The 17,192-nt window shown below is 35.6% G+C and overlaps 1 protein-coding gene across 2 annotated transcripts in view; it reads left to right on the top strand.

Moving 5' to 3' along the window:
- The window catches only part of LOC150096627 (cyclin-D1-binding protein 1 homolog), a 251,676-nt gene that overhangs the window by 214,437 nt on the left and 20,047 nt on the right, over positions 1–17,192 (top strand). For both annotated transcript variants that reach the window (XM_090408002.1, XM_090408004.1), the window contains one exon: positions 11,977–12,023. In XM_090408002.1, the coding sequence (XP_090264128.1) occupies positions 11,977–12,023 (47 nt within the window). The remainder of the gene's footprint in view (positions 1–11,976; positions 12,024–17,192) is intronic.

The raw sequence follows: 17,192 nt of genomic DNA, 5'->3' as shown, positions 1-17,192 counted from the left end.
AAATAAAATTTTCCCATCTTCTATTTTCAAAGATGCTAGTTTGTGTATAGATCATACTATCTTAAAAAACTTGGACTGGTGATATGACTTATATCCACTGAAATGTCTTTATACTTCTTATTATGCTAATTCTAAAAGATGATGATGATGCATTTATCTAGAGTGACATAATGCTCAACACAAAATGTAGCATTCAGCAAAGAATGTAATGCATCAATTTAGCATTAAGTTTTTTGTGTGTTGCCTGATGTTCTCTTCTATTTCTTTCTTACTTTTTCATTTTTTTTTTTTTTTTGTACTATTTTGATATGGATTTAAACTTATCAGATTTAAAAAATGTGAATGCAAGCACGTATGTATTTATAGAAAGTATATAAAAGGAATAATATGTATCTATGTAATAAACATCCACAGAATCATTAGTATCAATATAATTTTTGAAATAATTGTCTGCACCAAACAAATTTAATGTCACAATTTTCTAAGATTTTCCAATCTGCATTTTTCTGTCTACTTTTTAAACAAATCCTTTTCTTTCTTAAAGCATTATTTCCAGTTTCTTTTTTTTTTTTTAATTTCACTTATTTACTAGGAACATTTGCAAAAGTCATTCAATGGTATGAATACATGAGAAAAAAAAGAATAAAAAATGTATTAATTCATTTCCTTAGTTGTACTATTATTTATCAGATGACCATACTCTATTTATTTGTACGGGATTCCCTCCTTTCTCCCCTGTCCCTTGGGGGGGGGGGGCAGGTTGAGCCCTCCTAACGAGGGATTAAATATCTTATGACTAAGTCCATGTGTGTTCATCGAGCCGATTTGCCTGTTCTGAGGGACAAAAAAACCCTAATTTCTAGGTGAAAAAAACTCTACCTCCATACAAGACAGGCTAACTCACCTTTAGTCTAGAGACTAGCTGGAAAGGTTTAGTGAAAAGGTTTAGACGTTGGTTATACATGCTTACTAAATAGCTTAAGGAAATTACAACATACAATAGAATATACATTAAAATAAATTTTAATACACTTCCAATATTTTGGCAACGTCACGTTGCCATTTTCACAGGAACTTAGAAACAAGACACGTGCACGCAAACACAATACACAGTAAATGAGGACGAAGCACGAAGCTATTCTTTCTCTTAATAGTCCTGATGGTGCCCCCCTAGCAAGCAATGAAGGTATTCTTGGCTGTTTGGGCTGATGGTCTTCTGATGTAGATGAAGATTACTCTTATCATGGATGGGAATCAAACCTGGACTTTCTGACCAAAGGGCCTCATCTCTACTAACTGAGCTAGGAGGCTCTAATTGTCTCTGTTATACCATTTTAAACACTATTTTTACAAATAAAGTGAAAGGGAAAAAAATATTAGCTGCTCATATTAATATTGATCAGCTAATATTAGCTGCTCAATATAAATAAATTTTTTCTATGTTGTTGGTTTATATATGCTCTATATCAAAAGAAAACCAATAACTGTTTGTTTTTAGTATGAAAAATTACAATAAAAGAACGTTAAATGATATGTTTTGGAACTCTTTTAGTAAATTTGCTCATTGTACATCATATGCCATTTGCTTAGAGATTAGTTTGGCCCATCAGATTTTACTCGTAACAGTACTATACTCCAGTGATTCTCTTCATGTAAACAGTCTGCAAGTCTCATCAATATCCAAACTTCTAATTCATTTCCTTATGTTTAACTAGTTAATTATACTGCTGTTTGCTTGTGAAGTCATGATATTAGTGCATGTCACTGATAGCACAACAGCAGACGCTACTTAAAATACATGCTTGTTGCATGTGTATATTTAAATTATTTGTCCATATTGCAGTTTCTGAATTCATGAACTAAAAAAACAAGCAATTTCTAGGAATTTTGCCATGTTTAAAATAAAAAAAAAAAAAACATTCAGAATGAAATTTTGTTCCACTGCAGTATTTTGTAGTAAAGTAAGATATAGATCTATACTGGTCACATTTGAGTAGTAATCTCAGCTGTGCCTCTGTTGATAATATTCCATGAAAAGGAAGTAAACAATTTATTGGCTTATTATTAACTCAGTTTTGTAGATGCATCTCAGAACTAGTGCTGCTGAAAGCAAGAAATGCATATTTTCTTACAATACACCTCTAATTTTAAATACAGACTTTAGATAGACTAAACCACATGGATGGAGAAAATAAGAGAAACTTCCATATTGCAATCCTTTTTTAATCCATATTGTAATACATGATTTTTTTTAGATTGATTTTTTATTTGTATTTTATTTTTTATAAAAACAAGGGCCATTGATGGGTACATACAATATTGTAGAATAATATAAGTTGCTGGTATGGTTGGCTTGAGTGGTTAAATGTATCTACTCTCCAACCAATAGGCTGGAGAGAAATGAATTTCATCATCTGCCGTGAAAACACCATGCTGCTTACTGTAGACCAGAGTAGCTTGAAAAAAAGTTCGTTTGGTCTCTAGAGTGGGGTTTCTAGACCACAGAAAAAACTAAATTTAAAAAATTATTAGTCCATCTCATTATTATTTATTCATATCCTCGCTAAAAATGTCTTCACCTATTGAATGAATGAATGCTTAGTTTCTGCTTTTATATTTTTCTCCATGGGACACAAAATATATTTTTAGATTTCATAACATGACATTTATAATAATTTCAAATATTAGTTTTGAATTTTTCAACAATTGAGCTTAGTTCCATTCTTTGAAGTCAGATGAGTGATAATATTTAAGCCAGCTGCTTCTCTACAGTATGCAGAACTGGATATTCAGTAAACATTATCACCATCAGTACCCATGGGGTCAATTGGTGTCTGATGCTTGTTTCACTATTCGTTGTCTTTATTCCCTTGATGGGAATATTGCACACAGATGGAGCAAAAAAAAATAAAAAACAAGGTTTAAAGCTACCAAAATTTCATATGAGAAATACTTCGTGTCTTGTATAAACAATTCTCAAGTTCTTAATTCTTTGAGCTGTGACAGTAGTATTTTCACCACTGGATCTGATAAGGGTAATGCCACTGTTCCTTTCCTTTCGTGTTAATCCATTTTAGACAAATTATGGACTCTACAACCATGTTATAAATAACTATGTTAATTTCCCGACGTTTCGACCTTCATATTAAGATCATCATCTTGGGTATACACATATATACAGCGACAAGCTGAATTATATTTCACACAGTATGCTAAAGAGACAATGATTTGATCAATGGTTATTCTACTGGCATGACCTCTAGTGAAGGTAAAAAAATAAATTAATTAATTAAAAACTACATCAAAGTTATATTCTATTCATAAGAAAGATTCCGGTAATTGGACCGCATGTTTATTATGATAAATAACAAAAAACAACCCGACAAGTTTCATAAGTCACATGACTTACATCTTCAGGGCTCGAAGGTAACTAAAAGTTAAAACACACGAAATGAGAAATTACTCAAAATAGTTCATTCTATGCAGTTGTCTTAACTGTTCATTAAATTGAATATCCGAACGTAGATTCAGCGCAATTCAAGGCAGAGAGAGAGTAGAGAGCTGATCAGCTCCCTCCTCTCTCTCTGCCTGGAGTTTACAAAGTACCCTGTTCCTGTAATCTGGCATACTTTGGAACAGGCAGATCAGCATCCATCTGCCTGGAGGAACACAAGTCTTACATCTGTAAACACAACTATGGCCATTCAGGCTTGGCTGACCATGTTTTAGACACCATCCACAGGGTATCATGGAAGAAAACCACCATGCTCCACCACAGCAAATTCAAGAAAGAGAGACTTTTCTTAGAAGCAGCAGCAGCTCTCAGAAATTAACCAAATCTTAATAAATACGGTTGCATTAAGCTTCCGAAGATTTGGGAAACACTCATCACCAGAGGTCCCACCTTACGTTCCAGGCCACCTACTACCGCCCTTAGAGGGCGTTCCACCTAAATAGGACTTTAGTGTCACCCACGTGGTTGGGCTTAGTATTGTATGATATTTGTGTGCATGTTACATTAATTGTTTTTGCTTGTATGTATGCATGTATAGCACCTGTAGGAGGAAAGATGATTTTCATTATGGAGGGACATTTTCACTTCATTTGTCTTTAAATACACTATTGTCACTGAATTTAGTACACTGACTGTAAATGTCTTTGTACTGTATTTAGTGATGCAATAAAACTACTTGATATCTGATGTTTCCATGGTTTAGCAAATCTTCATTTAACTTCCAGTATGGAGACCATATTTCCTATTGACAACTGGATTTTATTAAACTAAACAATACAGCCCAAAATTAGGAATACAAAACTTGTATAAAAAAACTAGAAAATATTAATTACACATAACAGATTTTTCATGAACTTCAACAGTCTAGCATACAGAAACAGAGCGACAAAATATTAACTAATGTGCGAGCATTCAAATATAACTAGTTTAAAAAGGAAAAGTCAGTTCTGTGTGTCCTAGGAAGACACAGTGGATCTTCTTCAGAAATGTTTTCTCCTGACACAAATGGGGTATTTAGAATTTGCATGGAAAACACATTCTGTACATTTCAGAATAAATGTTGGTGGTATGTGGATGGTGTATTCACAATTTGGTCGCAGACCCAGGATACCTTACTCACTTTTCTATCCCATTTGAACAGCCAACACCCACCCAAAGATCCAATTCACAACAGAAATACAAAGAACAACAGTTTGCCCTTCCTAGACACCTTAGTTACAAAACAATGTCTAATTAATTTTTTCTAGTTTTTTTTATATATATATACAAGTTTTGTACCCCTAATTTTGGGCTGCATTGTTGTTTAATAAAATCCAGTTGTCAGTAAGAAATATGATCTCCATACTGGAAGTTAAATGAAGATTTGCTAAACCATGGTAACATCAGATATCAAGTAGTTTTATTGTATCACTAAATACAAAGACATTTACAGTCAGTGTGCTATATAAAACAACCAAATGGATCTCTGAACTTCACAGTCTACAGAAAACACACACACACACACACACACACACACACACAAGTAATTACATCCATCAACAGTCACATCATCCCACCTCCCAACACTTTTGGAACTATAAAAACCTTAGTCCACTAGGCAGAATTAATTTGTACAGATAACATTGCACTTAACATGCATGGACTTAAGCAGCATGTGACAGAAGGAACTCAAGGTCAAAAAGTATTAGATTTGATTACAGTATTAGAGGGTGTATCAGTTAGATGTAACTATTCTGCCTCCGGTTGGTGTCAGTGATCATGCAATACTTACTTGGGAAGTGGCTATGTTTATGAACGTCCATTCAGGAAAGGTTACATGCTGAACTACAAAGCAGAAAGTTGACTAACTAAGGAGTATACTAAGTTCAGTGTAATAGTATTCATTTCTGGATGAGAAGAATATCGACAGTGCATGGGAAGCATTTAAAAAATACTTAAATGATGCAGTATTAGAATGTGTCTCGAGAGTTAGAAGAATAAATAGGGTAGGAATCAAATGGATGTGTAATTGTATCAAGCAAGTGATTCGTGAGAAAAGGATAATGTGGAAGGAATACCATGTGCATAAGGATGATGTCCATTGTGAAAATTATAAGCAGCAGGATAGAAGAGTCTCAACTGTTGTACGAAAAGCTAAGTCTGAGTATGAATAGAAATTGGCTCTGCAAGTTAAAGATAATCCCAAAGAATTCTATCGATATGCTGCAAGTAAGAATGAATATGAAAGAATAGCTGTACTGAAACAAGATTGTGTGAGGGTGACAGATGCAGAAGAGGTTGTTCAACCGATGAGTGCCCATTTTGCTAAAAGCCATCAACCTGTTGTATGCAACATTGAATTCACTGTTAACTCTTCTCTGGATGAAGAAACTCAGGTGTACGAGGAGCAGGTATTAGAGTTGTTGCACAAACTGAATAGGAACTGATGGGATATCAGCTGAACTTGGCTATTCATTTACCGTATTTGCCAGCGTATAAGATGCACCCCCTTTTTTGTACATTTTTTAGGAAAAAACTTTATCACTGAATATTATAATGAATTGACAGTATTTCAAATATAAAGTAATAAGTAGGTCTACTTTCAACAAATACCTAATCTAACTAGGAGAGTACCCACCTTTCAATCTTCTTCGTCAAAACCCAGAAATTTATCATAGGTTATGTTTACTGTGAGTTGCTTTTTTTAGATCCTCTTCCTGATTCTCCAAGTTCTTATCATTTTCTCAGTTGGGCATGGCCCGAAATGCCTCTCTGCAGCCCTGTTTCAATGTTCTTTACCATATGCAATCACAAGTAGTTTGTATGCAATATTGTAGCAATGTCGATGTTTTGCAGCCATAATTTTCCAAGAAATTTAGAGAAAATAACAGGAACACAGCTGTGATCATCGATGACAACACATGCTCATCCACTGAACTCTACGTAACTGGAATCCACTCACACACTGCAATGAAGCAAGAACGAAATCGCATAACTCGGAACAGAGAAAATTTCTAGAAATGAAAGTAATAAAAAACTGAGTATTGGTGTATAAGACGCACCCTGTTTTTCAGTCCTATTTTCAAAGAAAAGTGCGTCTTATACGCTGGAAAATACGGTAATCATGCTATATAATTTGAGTCTCAAAACAGGGAAGATTCAGCAGGATTGGAAAAACTGTATGGTAATCCCATTGCACAAGGTTGGTGCACAAAGACCAATGTATCCAGCTATCAACCAATCAGTATCTCAGAAGTAGTCTTGAAGATTTTGGAAATGTTGGTTAGGGTTCACATTCAGAAATTGGTTCACAGAGAATCTCTTCTTTGCAACAGACAGCATGGGTTTACTAAGGGAGGGTCATGTTCTAGCAACTTGCACACATTCTATAATAATGTTACCATTGAGCTAGATAAGGGGAATGGATACACCTTGATACTTTTGAATTTTGCTAAGGTTGTTGACAGAATACTGTATGGAAGACTGTTGTATAAATTGGAGAATATGGGTTTGGGTTATAGAATATTAGCGTGGATAAGAGGACAGTTGACTGAGAGATATCAAAAAGTGGTATATGTGGGATGCGAGTCTCAAGATTTAAGGTAACCAGTCCTTGGTCCACTGTTATTCAATCTTTACGTTAATGATATTGGGAAGGATTTGACATACAACACACAGTTATTTGCTGATGATACAGAGATAGTGTTAGATCCTGAATGGATGATTTTTAGAAATTTATTCATTCAGAGTCTAACATAAGAATTTGGCTAACTCAGATAATACCTGGTTGACAGCACACAGCTCTGAATTTATGTTGTAATCGAATTTGTATAAAACATGTAAATCATACTAGAAAAATCTTGTACTTGAAGGTTAAACTGAAGGATTATAGGATTAGTGAAATTTTAATAAGGAAATTGTAGTATAATCTTGTCCCATTAAGCTGTCTTAAACTTAATAAGTCGCCAAAGAAGTTAAGAGTACGAGTGCAAAGGTCGAGTTACATACGCACGTATCGGCCGTAATGCCGCCAGCTATAACGTACGAGGAAGATGAGGTAAGCGGGATTCCCGAGAATACAGCACCTAAACGGCAGCTAGGACTTAAGGATCACCTTAAGGCATGAAAAAAACGAAGGGTCGTATGGGAAAGAAGTGGCGAAATATAAGCAGAATGCGCGCGATAATGCAGGCTTTCTTTTTGGTTGTTCCTGACTTCACTTCGAGGATTCCTGAATAGCGAACGGAGTAGGGACAAGCGAGAGAGATGTCCCACTCGAGTAGGAGCAGAGAATGTGCTGTATCGAGGCAGTTAGAATTTCAAGTCCGGGAAGAATGTAAAGCGGACGGCGTAGTCGTAAGCTCATTGCAGAAGCTACCAAGGAAGGAGGACCTGAAATACACGCGGCCGTTAACAGACCTTCGGAAGAAAAAGATTGGGTAACGTAAAGACCTTTGTTGTATGTTTAAATGAGACAGAATTTAATGTTAGATCATATTAAGTGGACATTTCATAGTGGAGACTATAATAAGGATTTGAATTTTGAGATAGAGTAATTCTGCTAAACAAAGGAATGTCAGGAGTGAAATTTTAGCTGCATGTGACTAAGATTATATGTGAATTTGATATTTTGTAGATGATTTATATCAGAATAGTAACGGGTTGAGAAATGTATTTTAATGTAGCAAGAATTAAGAGTTTGATTTAGAATAACATAGCTTGTTTTAATGTTGCATAGAGTATGAGTAATTGCCAAGTTGATCTATGAATGCTTTCTTAAATTAGTATTGAGTAACTAACTTAGTAAGAGATTTTGTAAAGCTTGATATCCCATTTCAATTACAGTTGTAAAGTGAATTTGTTCCAATAAACATGTTTTATTGTATATGCCTGTTTCGTGCTTGATTCGAGAATTCAAATTACCACTTGCAAAAATTTAGAACCATAGCGGGAGGAAATTTAATGAGAGTGTTCGAGTAATAGATTTATTGGTCACGACTGCAATTAGAACCGGTATCTATTTAGTGCATAATAGAATGAATGCCAGTTAACCTATGAATATTTCCCTGAAATTTGAATAAGCTCATATTATAGGACTCTGGCTGGCGCAGCAATAAAAAATAAATTTGCTAGTGTCCGAAAAGGAAGCATTCCTAGGTAGAGTTGAGTAGAGCATTATTAAGGAAGTAAGTTAGTATATTAAAGAACAATAGCAAAAGAAAACGAAAATATAACAATAGGTAGGATAATTATGTATGTGGATGATTTGCACTACTTGCAGAATGATTTGAATAAGCAGGAATTGTGGGCACAGGAAAATGGATGTCAGTAAATGTAACGTTATGCACATTTTGGCATGAATAGATATCCAATGTCATATTATATTGGCAGAATTATGCTAAAAGAAACTGATCTGGCTAGGGATAATTGCAAAAGATAATTGCAATGCTGAAACGAACTTTCACATGTAAAGATAAGGATTTCATTTTGCCTCAGTTGGACTGTGCACAGGTCTGGTCTCCTGGTTTCCATTGTGATTCTGATGCAAAGTAGAGTGTTAAAAATGATATCAGAATTGTGTAATACTAATTTTGAAGACGGATTGAAAATTTGTAGACTGCAGTCAGTAAACAGTAAAAAGACAAGTGATATGACTGAGACTTACAAATTTTTGCAAGGATCATCAGAATTTCAGTTGAATGGAATTTTTTATTTTATGGAGGGTGGGGAAAGGACAAGAGGGCATCCTTGGAAGCTGAGAATGAAAGCCACTAAGAAGGATGTGAGATCTAGGTTTTTCTCTCATAGAGTGTGGTGTGTATGATTGATTGAATGGATTTCCATTGGATGTTATGTTTTCAAGCAGTGTGAATGAATTCAAGAACAAGTATAATATTTGGTGCATGTGACCACTTATAAACCACACAAAAAGCTGACAACTCTTATTCCCCCCCTCCCCCAAAGACCAGTTGTAACCTATACAAATGGGTAGGACAGCCAACATCTGTATAAGAAAGCACCAGGATTATATCAATTTCCACCACGCAGCTGCCCTGGATGCCTGGCACAGGATCCATTGGGGGGGGGGGGGCCACCTACCTCCACTGAAGCAAATTTAAATTCGAGAGGCTTTTCCTGGAATCTGCTGCAGCTCTTATCAACTGTCTCAACCTAAACATATATTGTTGTATCAAACTGCCTCTCATATGGTAAACCCTCATTTGCAGACAGTCAGCCCGACAGCCAAGAACTCCCAACGAAAGCCAATAGGTGGCATAATTATAGGACTTTAGGTCTTCCTCTATCTCTCCTATTCCATCTTTGTTACTAAAGTGTGCCTGCTTGCACATGATTAATAGCAATGTATTAATCCCTTTATTAGAGCCTCTGTAGCTCATTCGGTATAGACGAAGCCCTTTGTTCAGAAAATACCTGGGTTCGATTCCTGTCCATGACATGAGGAGCCATTGTCTGGTCTCTTCTGAATAAAGGTGAGTTAGCCAGTCTCATACAGAGGTAGAGGGTTTTTTCACCTGGAAACTCGGGTTTTTCATCCCTCAGGACAGGCAAACTGGCCTTAAGAACCCACACAGATCTGCAGTCATAAAATACATACTTAATCCCTCATTATGAGGACTCAACCCATCCTAAGGGAGAGGGGAGGAAAGGGGGGAACTCCATATGAAATGAATTTCTTTATTTATTTATTCAAATGGTTCCACCATTCCTTAGGACTAGTTGAGCCCTCCTAGTGAGGGATTAAGTTTGTGTTTTATGACTGTGTGTGTGTGTGTGTTCGTTCGTTCATGGGCCGCTTTACCTGTTCTGAGGGATGAAAAACCTGAGTTTCTAGGTGAAAAAACCCTCTATGAGACTGGCTAACTCACTTTTATTCAGAAGAGACCAGATAAAGGTTCTCACGTCATGGATAGGGATCGAACCCAGGTCTTTCCGACCAAAGGGCTTCATCTCTACTGACTGAGCTACAGAGGCTGACTATTAATCCATGAAGATGCCAATTTAACATCAATAAAGTAATAGTTAAGTGTTAGTTTAACTTCAATAAAGTAATAGTTACATATTATTAGTTATTATCTAGTCTACATTGTTAATTTCCTTAAACAGCACAATGCTGGAAAATCAATGTATAAGCCTAAACACCATGATAAATATTGGGAACAGGAAGGACTTGTCATGGGTTTTTCCTGTCACCAGTTCTAGCAAATCTCTTTATAGAAAACTTCAAAAAGAACGCTATTAAAAAATGTCATATAAAAGCATAAATTTGGTTGATTACATGGATGACATTTTCTTTATGTGGTTGGGAACAACACAAGAATTAGAGCAAAGATTATCTGAACAGAGCTTGCACCAAGATAAAATTAACTCTAGAACTGGAGGATTACAGAAAACTACCATTCCTGGACATCCTTCTTGTGTTTACCAGATTCCTTGTTCTTGTGGATTATCTTATTTCGGACAAACAGGAAGATCTGCCTCTATTCGGCTAGAAGAACACCCGTCTTATGTTCAATACCTTGAACCCGAATTATAACCAAGATTTGCTTATAATTAAATTAACAGGTTATTTTTTGTTATTAATTTTCTGTTATTTTTAACAAATTTTGGCAAATAGGCCATATGTTGGAAAAACACTGTAGTAATTTAGCCGACATAAATGAGTCACCGCTCATAAAACATGTTTGGCGAAATTAGGACGTGATCACGCCAATCGCACTGTAATTGGTTCTTTTGTTGCGTGACTTTCTGCAGCAGTATTATTACACACATTTTTGTAATTTTAGGGAGTTAATTATAAAAAAACAGCAGAATTCAAAAGTTCAAAAAAAAAACTTGATAGTGTTTTCAAAGCAGGATTACCTAAACTAAGCTCCTCAACATTGAACATTAACATATTTAAACTTATTAAATATGTTAATGTTTAATAAGTTTTTTAATTAAATTAAATTTAATTAAAATCAAAACATTTAAAATATTTTTAAAAAAATTTATTTTAAAAAATTCGCTATTTAATTGACTTTCGATTTAACGGACTCCCCTAGCCGCTATTAGTCCGTTAAATCAAGGGTTTACTGTATTGCTTCTGGAAAGGATGCTTAAGAAGCATAGAGGTTTTCCCTTGACAACTTACCAATTTGTATTTATCATTATCAAATATTATCAACTCCAATCCAAACTGGTTTGTATCAGTTTGGATTAGTGGGTTGATAATATTTACAACATTTAAAATACTGAGACAGCAGAACTAGATGCCATTACAGCTGACCTCTTTTTCCAAGTCTATTCAAAGCTAGTATGAAGGCTGTAACAAGTATATTTGGTCCTTTTGAAGGGGGATAAGTAATAAAATGTGTTTTTTATACATATTTTGGCTTATCAAATTTAGTCTGTATACTGCTTTTTTTTTTCTCTTTTCATCTTTGTGTTTGTGTTCTACATATTTATTTATTTTTATTTTTTAGGCTTCAAATCTTTCTGAACATATGAAGAAGTTACTAACAAGAGTGAGGTAAATAACAGCTCAGACTAATAGAGTTTTTTTCTTGCAATCTTAAAATAATCTTTAACATCAAAGTATAATGAAATTTTTAAACTTTAAATTCAGCTTTTGAAATCAGAAGCAGTTGTTCTTGACTGCTTTTTTTCATGATGCTGGCTTGGTTTCCAAAAGAAAATTATTCTATGCTAAGTAAGGAAAGAAACTTATTCATTTATTTCGAAAGTTACAGTAAGTTTTCAGAATTTGTGTTGAATTTTCATTTTATATTTATTATCTTAATAAATGTATCTTTTCTTGCTGGGCCTGGTTGGCCGAGTGGTTAGCATATCCGCTCTCCAGCCAAAAGGCTGCGGGTTCGAATCCGGCCATAGGCATGGATGTTTATGATTGTCTGTGAAAATAATAGTGGTGATGGTGGACAGTAGATGGCGTTGGTGTAGATGAGGCAGTTTGCAGATGAGATTGAGTGATGGAGACGGAGAGTTGTAGAGTAGATGTCTTCCCTCAATGAGTCTTAGTACTCCCTGGAGGTGTCAAATAATAATAATTAAATTAACGAGTGTTTTGTGAGCAGATTGGTACATGAATCATTTGTTTTTAATACTTAAATGCTTTTTATCATTTAGAATGACTAACAAAAATCATGTAATTTGAGAATTTTGAGATTGAACTTGAATAAATTATTATTATTATTGAGTAAAAGCATTGTTATTATTGTTGTTTAAGACCTCCATAAAGTCACAAGACCCATCATGGGAGGCCTATGCTAGACAACATGAAGTACATCATACCATCTTTTGTGATTTCAACAACTCTCCCAGACAAAAAAAAAATCACTTCTTCCCTTCTTGTTCAACATTTGTATTTGCATCTTACAGGGATTGCCCTTGTTCTGCCATACAGAACACCACCCCATTGTCAATCCTCTGTAATTATCTCTCATTTTAAATGTATCAGTCACATCGCCTCTTCATATTCTATCCTCATAGTCAACATTGTACAATCCTGATATCATTTTTGTTATGCACCTCTGTACCCTCCCCAAGGATAATTTATCCTCTTCAAATCCCAGTAGCACAGTAATTCAGATGGGTCTAATCAGGACTTTATACAATAGAATCACTATTCTTTTATCTTTATTGGTCAAAATTCTTAGTATTGCAGCAGTCCTGGATACGTACTTGGGAGGCAAAGCGTATGTACTGGTTACAAAATCTTTGCCTCTTCAACTTCCTCTAGTTCCACCAATAGAGTATGCAGTCTCCTGTTGGTGGATCCCAAATTTTAAGACCTCACATTTAGTTGCATTAAACTGACATCTCCATTTCTTTTCCCCATCTAGCCAGCTTATCAAAATCCTTCTGAAGAGCCACCATATTGCACTATTACTATTAACCCTGCCCAGCTTCACATCATCTGCAAACAACTGAATAGCCATTGCAATCCGCTGACATCAGCATTAGCATGAAGGTTAAACAACAGAAGTCCCCAAAACCCTATTTCTGACCTGCTTTCTCATACACAACTCTCTGGTATCTATCAGGCAACTAGTCTCCAATCCACATTCTTAACCTAATATCTAGATCATATTCTATAACCTAAATATTAATTTATCGTATATTGCCCTGTCAAATGTCTCAGTAAAATAAAATAAAATGGCAATGTATGCATTTCCCTCTACCTGCTCTTGCTACTTTATTATAAAAATTTCCTCTTCCACTTTATACTGCTGTAGTTAAAACCTCACTTAATGATCACTTTTTCATAATAGTGATTCATTGTACAAACAACCAAAAAAGGGAAAAAATACATTAATTTACTTATTTTACTAACATTTTGTTTGTAAAAATACCCTGCACAAATTATAAGTATGATGAGCGCACAGGCATTAGAAACAATCAAATTGTAACTGAACAGAACTAATATCCTAACCTGGCACCTTCTGTGGGCTGGAAAACCACAGAGTTAATTTGGAGAAATCAGGCTATCAGGTCTCAGAATGACTGTCTCTCAGATCTTTGGCTAATTAATGCAGCCATACTTATTGAAGTTTGGGGGAGTGCTTCATGGCTAATTCTGATTCTTAATGGTACATCAGAAACAATAGCTAAAGTTCTCTGCAAATATTATCTCCATGCCACTTTCAATCACTTATTTAGCTAGCTACCTTCATCCTTCTCCTGAAGATCAACTTCATTCTCTTGCACATCCTGGAGTGTATAAAGTTCGTAGTGTCTACAATTTAACTACTTTGAACAGACTTCTAGATCAGTTAGCATCTGCCTTGAAGAACATAAAAATTATATCCACAATTATCTGTATAGCAAGTCAGGACTAGCAGACCATGCTCTCAATTCTCCTTCACTTATGCTTGAATGAAATGAGACATCAGTATTACATAGAAGTTTCTATAGGTCTCATTATATATGCCTGCATCCTTTTATATTCAGATGCAGCCTTGCTCTCACATGTAGCTCTCTTCTGTATTCAAATACACCTTCTGACATCCACAGAGTCCATTCCTCTCTTTCAACACATTCTTGCTATCATCATTATTCATTATTGCAGCTTTTCTTCTGAACTCTATTATCATATCTGGGTAATGTGTTCATTGTCTATCCTCTCGCACTCTTCTGCTGCACAACCTCCAATATTGACTGCAAATCTCTTGCCATGTAATTCACACTACTTCTCAGGTTATTTGTACCCACCCTCGTTATCATTTCATCCACATTTTCCTGATTTCCTCTGCTTATGCATGGACCACAGGCTTTTGAAACCATATCAAATGGAATAAGGTGGTTAATCTTTATTTTGAAAGTACTCTGTTTCTGTAAATTGCAAGTGTACTTCTGGCTATTTTGGCTGTTTTCAAGATGTAAAACCAGAGTTTCTAGGAGGAAAAACTCTGCCAGCTAACTCACCTTCAGTTGAAAAGTCCTGATGAAGGTTTTTCACATTCTAGATGGGATTTGAACCTAGGTCTTCCAATGAAGGACAGTGTCGAAATCGACGGAACCACAGAGGCTGTCTACATTTTTACCTCACTTAATTACCATAGTCATACTCTCTGTTGTACCTCCAGGCAAGCCCTTCTCTCTGTTTTATACACTACAAATCATTGAATATCTGCACATCATGCCTTTCAAGGATTCATTCACTCCTGCATCCTCAATTGCATCCATCTCTCCTCTACTCTCTCTCTCAACACTTTCCTTCCTTGTTCTCTCACTTGCCAGCCTGGTTAGCCAAGTGGTTAGTGTATCCACTCTCCATCCAAGAGGCTGCGGGTTCAAATCCTGCGAAGGGCAGGGATGCGTGTGATTGTTCTACTGACTGTTTACTATATTTACTGCTGTAACTTGTCCTGGTGCAGTATTACCCTTGATGTCTTTGAGCCATATATATTAAAAATAACTAACTGTTCTCTCACTTACCTGTCTTCCTCTCATTTTCCTCATTTTGCTCCTGCATTATCACAACTTTCTCTTGTTACCGCTTTTTTCCTAGTTCTCCCATTCTTGTGCGCATTCCCATAAACCTCGCTCACTCCTACTGTTGTTCAAAATACATTAGTTAGCCTTTCATGTCTCCTAATCTCTCTCTCTCTCTGAGCCTCCTTAGCTCAGTCAGTATAGACGAAGCCTTTTGGCCAGAAAGACCTGGGTTCGATTTCCGTCAGTGATGGGAGGAAGCTTTATCTGCTCTCTTTTGACTAAAGGTGAGTTAACCGGTATCATACAGAACTGGAGGTCCCCCCCCCCCCAGTAACTCGGGTTTTCATTCCTCAAAACAGGCAGACTGGTCCCTTGAACACACATGGCTATAGTCATAAAATATACTACGGCAAAGAAGGAAACAGGAAAAAACCTTGCTCATAATCATCGCCCTATTATGGTAGCATATATCTACCACCACCAGCCGTATGGCTGAGGGAATAGGATAGAATAGGAATCTCTCTCTTCTCAAGCCTTTCAACTCATTTTTTATATCTTCTTATATCTTGCCAAGCCTCCTACCCTTACTTGACATTTACCTACCCAATCAACACCATCCTTCAAATCTGTTACACTTTTTAATGTTATGTATAACCCAACATCTAGAAGAAAAACTGAAGATAGGAACCATCACTATAAGGAGTATTAATGGAAAGTAAACTGAACTTGCAGAAGAATTGGAAAAGTACCACATGGACATAATTGGCATCACTGAGACAAAGAAGACAAAAACAGGTGAGATCTTACTAAATAATAAGTAGGGATGTTATTTTCAAGCAATAATGATCAAGGAAAGGAAGGAGTAGTGATAGCATTCAACACCAAACATGAAGATACACTTCTTGATTGGAAGGCTGTTTCATTGTCCATTTTCTTATTTTGAAAATAAGAAAATGGACAATGAAACATATTTGTGCATATATTCCTACAGAAGGTTCATCTAAAGAAGTGGAGGAATTTTTTGAGTCATTAGAACACGCAGCTGACATTTAAAAAAAAATGGAAGAAGTGGTCCTTGTTGGAGATCTGAACAGCAGAGTAGGAAATGAATCCCACCACACTTATAGGAACATTTTTGGGAAAATTTGGAGAAAGGGCAAATCTAATAATAAGTATTTATTGGACTTCTGCTCGGGACATGGACTAGACCTTACTAATATCATGTTTCGACATAAAGATGTGCACAAGTTCACATGGAGAGAAGGCACAAGAAATAAAAGCCTAATTGACTATGTCATTGTTGATAGTGACATCATCATGTTTGTTCAGGATACAAGAGTGTACATAGGATTTGAAATTGGAAGTAACCATTACTTAGTACTAAGCAGAATAAAAATTGATATCACATTGAAAAGAACAGTATGTAAACAAGTTTTAAAAAGAATTAAAATTGAGCAGCTTTTACAGGTAAATTGTATACTCGACTACACAAACATTATTGATGAAAAAATGAAACAAATTGAAAACAAGAACCGAACCTTGGAGTCTCAGTGGCAAACTTTTAAGAAGACATTGATTGATTCACCTGGGGAGGTATATTGCAAAGTTGTCTGCAAGGATAGAAAAATAAGAACACTATGGTGGACACAAGAAGTTAAAAAAGCAGTCCTGGAAAAGAAGAAAGCATACCAAAAGTTGATAGCAAATGAGTTAGCTGATGCCCTAAAGGAATACAGAGAAA

The sequence above is a fragment of the Typopeltis vanoorti genome, chromosome 18 (genome assembly GCF_054136105.1).
Source record: "Typopeltis vanoorti isolate ZY-2024b chromosome 18, IOZ_Tvanoo_1.0, whole genome shotgun sequence".
NCBI lineage: Eukaryota > Metazoa > Arthropoda > Arachnida > Uropygi > Thelyphonidae > Typopeltis > Typopeltis vanoorti.
This window is presented reverse-complemented; position numbering and strand designations above follow the sequence as displayed.